This window comes from Physeter macrocephalus, chromosome 5 (assembly GCF_002837175.3).
Source record: "Physeter macrocephalus isolate SW-GA chromosome 5, ASM283717v5, whole genome shotgun sequence".
NCBI classification, from domain to species: Eukaryota; Metazoa; Chordata; class Mammalia; order Artiodactyla; family Physeteridae; genus Physeter; species Physeter macrocephalus.
Window position 1 is genome coordinate 49848001 of NC_041218.1, and position 4698 is coordinate 49852698.

A 4698-nucleotide genomic window follows, 5' to 3' on the forward strand; every position below is an offset into this window, starting at 1 on the left:
CCTGGACTGGGGCACGAACCCGTGTCCCCTGCATCGGCAGGCGGACTCTCAACCACCATCAGCCCTTTTTCAAAGAGTCCATACCTTCCTAGAATTTAAGGTTACTAAATGTGAAAAATTCCCTTGCCTAAGTTTCCTTTCTACTTTGGAGATAGAAATGCTTAAAGATAATCCAAATCACTATTCTTATGTTGTAGATTCGTAAACTGAAGCCAGAGAGGTTAAGTGATTTGCACAAAAGCACAGATGATTTAGTGGCTGAGCTATAACTAAACCCAGCCTCTGGCTTCCCAAATTAGTGTTCCTTTCTCTGATCCACGCTGTCTTTGCTTATCGATTCAATTAGCAAATGTAACTGAAGGGCCTCTAATTAGGTTGGCTCCTAAAGGCTTTTGTGGTGAGTGTCAGACTGGCAATAAGGTTTGTTTTTTTCCTGCCAGCTTTTGAGTCGTGGCCAGATTTTGTTAGTTATTTCAAGAGTCTTGAAGCCATCACATGGAAGGCAAGATGATTTGAATAACTGGACACACATGTCTGTCTGTCTAATAAACATGCCTTCTGTAGTGCAAATTAGAGAATGTTATTATAATGTACCAAATGTGTATAGTTGTTACATATGGAGCAGTTGTGGCCAGTACAGTGGTGACATTCCAGCTACCACTATCATTGTGTGTTTTTTTCCGGACCTGTGAGCTTTGACACTACTTTCCTATATATTTGAGGGGTTAGCAGTACTCTGGCAACCCAGGCATCCCAAGAAGCAGATGCTAGGGGTGCAGGGGGCTGATTGGCCACCCCATGCACTTGGCAGTTGCATGAATTGGCATTGCCAATTCATGAGCACAAGAAGCTTGGAGGTGTGAAGTATTCCTAGATCTGTGAGCTAATTGTTGGTGACCCTCAGGGCATGTCTCAAGGAGTTATCTAGATGGAATTGAATTTCCTTCAGTGGAAGAGACTCTCAATTCCTAAGAGAAAGTCTGAAGTTGACTCTTAGACCTCAGGGCTGGCTTACTACAGTCCCTGAAAGATCAAGAGAGATGGAGCTGAGATAGAAGGAAAGGCAACTGAATGGTATGCCACCATTTTGCATGCATTTATTACTTCATTTAAATAGGATGAACAGATGGGGCTCTCTATGTAACCCATATTCTTGGCACAGTCCAGGAGTAGAGAATTATGACTCCTATAGCTTTTCCTTTTCTTCTCATCTTACTGAGCTGTTTTTTTTCTTGAGGAAACTTGAATTGTTTGCCAGAAAATAGTTGCCTCTTTTCAAATCTCAATATTTGTTTGAGTGTAGGGAAGGTTTTCACCTAACTTAAGTATTACTTTGTAATTTGATGGAAAAAAAATTTTTTCCAGAATTATTTGTAGCCGATCCCCACTATATATCAAAATATACGTATTGTTGAATGTGCCACTTTGTAGACTCTAAAATGCTGTATTGCCTTTAGATGAGAGAGACTGTCTTTTTTTTTTGTTTTTGGCTTTAGAGTCTGAGGTGTTTAATATTATCACTTAGTACACAAAGTGCCAGGATACTTGCTTATCTGAAATTTTAGAATACAACTTATGAAATTATGTTAAAACTGCCTTTATGTAGAATTTGATTTAGAAGCTGATAGTCTCTTATGGAAGAATGAAATGTAATTGCTTCTAGCTCATAATATTTAGATTGCACACTGTGTTTGGTTTCTCATTCTTTCATCAGCTGTACATCAGAGACAGAAAAAATGTTTCGTTTACTTCCACCACATGAAAAGCAGAGGCATTCCCATTCCTAAGATGCTTATGTGCCAGTTCACATTTCCTAGTAGAAAGACGTCAGTTTCTAATACATATGTAAATATTCCTATGGAGAAATTTTTGATTATCCTCCTGATAGTTCTTTGTCTTTTCTTTAAAGAGAGAAAAGGCTTTGGAAAGGAGCTTTCGTGATAATTGGGGTGATAGATTCTTTCTGTTAAAGGAGAGTTTCAGTCAAGAAGTGATCTCCTGGTCTCTTCTGGCCTCTTTGGTTGCTGACCAGCTGGCCAGGTGTATCATGGTGTATATATGGGAGAGAGCAGGGGGTGGGGGAAATGTGAGTGAGGGTATGTACACCCATACTTGTAAACATATGTACAGAGGATGGGCAGAGCAGCTTTCCTGTACAGTACGTTCATGGTCATCATTAAAGCAGAAGTCAGGGTTGCAGAGAGAGCATACCTTGATGCCTGTTCATATGTCGTTGTTGTATATATGGTTTCCACAGGAGACCTGACAGCTCATGCTCTCAGGCTTCATGGTGGTACTCACATTCAGTGCAGTACATGCTTATGTCCTTGTCCTGACTTTTTATGAAACAGGCTTAATTTTTTTTTCCTTGAAAATAGAGGCTGGAAGATAGTGTTAATGGGGGCTTGAGAATTTACTTGTGGATTTTGCTGCCCATGAAATAATTGGTGTATCCTGTAGTTCAGCTACCAAGTCTGATACACTAGAATGTTTTCCTTAGAGCATCTACCAAAAAGTATGCTGTTTAAGAATCCAACTTAGAGGCATCCATGAGAAGTGTGTCTGTTCCCAGGACTGCTGGGTTTTGCCCTTTTCCCCCTCAACTCACTTCACACTTTTTAAAGTAAACAGTGGATGTGATTCCATAGAAACTGCATCTGTATGTGTGAAGGAATAGACTCTATTTTAGGCAGTAAGGGTTTTTTTTTGCTCGTTTTTTGTTTTTGTCATTTGAAAACAAGGATTAGTTTTTATTCACTGTCACTATTATGGGCATGCATAAAAAGTGGATCCTACTTGTACTGTAGAAGCTGCTTGCATTTAATTTAAATAATGTGGCTTTGCAATTTTTTTTTTAAAGGTAGTGTCTTCCCCAGCAGATGTAGCTGAAAAAGCTGACAGAATTATTACAATGTTGCCCACCAGCATCAATGCAATAGAAGCTTATTCTGGAGCAAATGGGATTCTAAAGTATGTATTTCTCAACTGTAGATATGTTCTTGTTATGATAGTTTATGAATTTCACATTTGTTAGAACTATTGTGAAATTACAATTATGTTTGTTAAACCTTGTACTGTTTTCTTATGTCTTAAAAGTGAATGGTGTGGTTTCTCTCATTGTAAAGGGTTTATTTTTTCACTGAAGTCAAGTATGTGACTTTTGGGAATAAATTTTTTTTGCTTTCTGTTTCTTTCCTTTAATCTTGCGTTAAACTTACGTTGGTAACCTGTTTAACAGATTTTTTTTGCGATACGCGGGCCTCTCACTGTTGTGGCCTCTCCCCTTGCGGAGCACAGGCTCCGGATGCGCAGGCTCAGCGGCCGTGGCTCACGGGCCCAGCCGCTCTGCGGCACGTGGGATCTTCCCGGACCGGGGCACGAACCCGCATCCCCTGCATTGGCAGGCGGACTCTCAACCACTGCGCCACCAGGGAAGCCCGAAAGACTCTCATTTTGGATGGAGCCCTCAGGCCCACAGTGTGGGTGTGGTCCTGAGGTGACCTAGCTGTCTCATTACCTAGTCTGTTCCAATTATGGCCCTGTTTTACCTCTGAAGAAAAAGTTACTAAAAACTCTGTAGAGACAAAATCCTATTTTTATTAATATTCTTTACTAGGAATATGGTGGCCAGCAACCAGGGAAGTTTTGTCTCGGGAGTGCTTTGAAAGATTTTGGCTTTACATTGAACTGTAATTTGCTTCTCATGGGTAGTTCTTTATTTTCTTCTGGGTCAGGACCATTTCCCCATACCCTGTGCATGTATAATTTTTGAGACCATTTCCCATTTGCTTAAAGCTTTAAGATCTTAAAAATATTAATATCACAGAAGACTGGTAAACTTAATTCTTATATTTTAGGGTATGTAAAGTGGAATTCCACATACTGAGGTGATCTGTAACAGAGTGTGCGCTATTTCTTTTCTGTGGAACATACCCAGCTGTTGCATTTGGACCAGATCAATTCATATGTCTAAAATTGTTGTTTAAAGCATTTTGTGTGCTATTTTTTTCTGTAGAAAAAAAATTTCTTTTTTATAGTTTTTAGCAATGATTTTCTATTTCCCTTTCAATATTTTTATTTATTCAGTTCTAACTTTCCAATCATGGTTATGAGTAAATGTCCTCTGGGTTAGTTTATCTGTAGTAAGAATTTTGGGACGTTTGAATTCAAGGTTAGCCATAGCCCTTTAAATAAATTGTAATTTAGGTCAGTTTCCAAGCCAGTGAAGATAGGCATAGATTATAGACTGTAAGGGAACTATATAGGTATCTGCACTTACAGTGCAAACAACTGTTTTACTTTAAGAATGCCATTTAAATATGGATGTAAAATATGATATATGAAAAGACTGCTTCCCCCTTTTACCAATGTTTGTATATAAATTTACCGTAAAGAACAAAAAGTCTCTGTGAGATTTATAGGTCCATTCCTGTGTTTTCCTTTCTGCCTGTTTGATGTTTTATTTTGTCTTTACAAAGTTGCAGTTATTAAAGAATATGCCATCCTAAAGCAAATGGCTAAATTTTAACTGCTTATGTTTATTCTACCTAGTGGAAATGAAATGGATATGTGAAATTTGTAATATGGCTTGTTAAAGACAAGTAAATTACTTTTTAAAGAGACCCAGCTACTTTACAAACAAAAATTTAAATCCTGGGCTTCCCTGGTGGCGCAGTGGTTGAGAGTCCGCCTGCCGAT

The 4698-nt window shown here is 38.8% G+C and overlaps 1 protein-coding gene across 2 annotated transcripts in view; it reads left to right on the top strand.

Annotated features, from left to right (window-relative positions):
• The window catches only part of HIBADH (3-hydroxyisobutyrate dehydrogenase), a 104685-nt gene that overhangs the window by 18203 nt on the left and 81784 nt on the right, over positions 1-4698 (top strand). For both annotated transcript variants that reach the window (XM_007129554.4, XM_028489959.2), the window contains exon 3: positions 2861-2970. In XM_007129554.4, coding sequence (XP_007129616.1) covers positions 2861-2970 — 110 coding nt within the window. The remainder of the gene's footprint in view (positions 1-2860; positions 2971-4698) is intronic.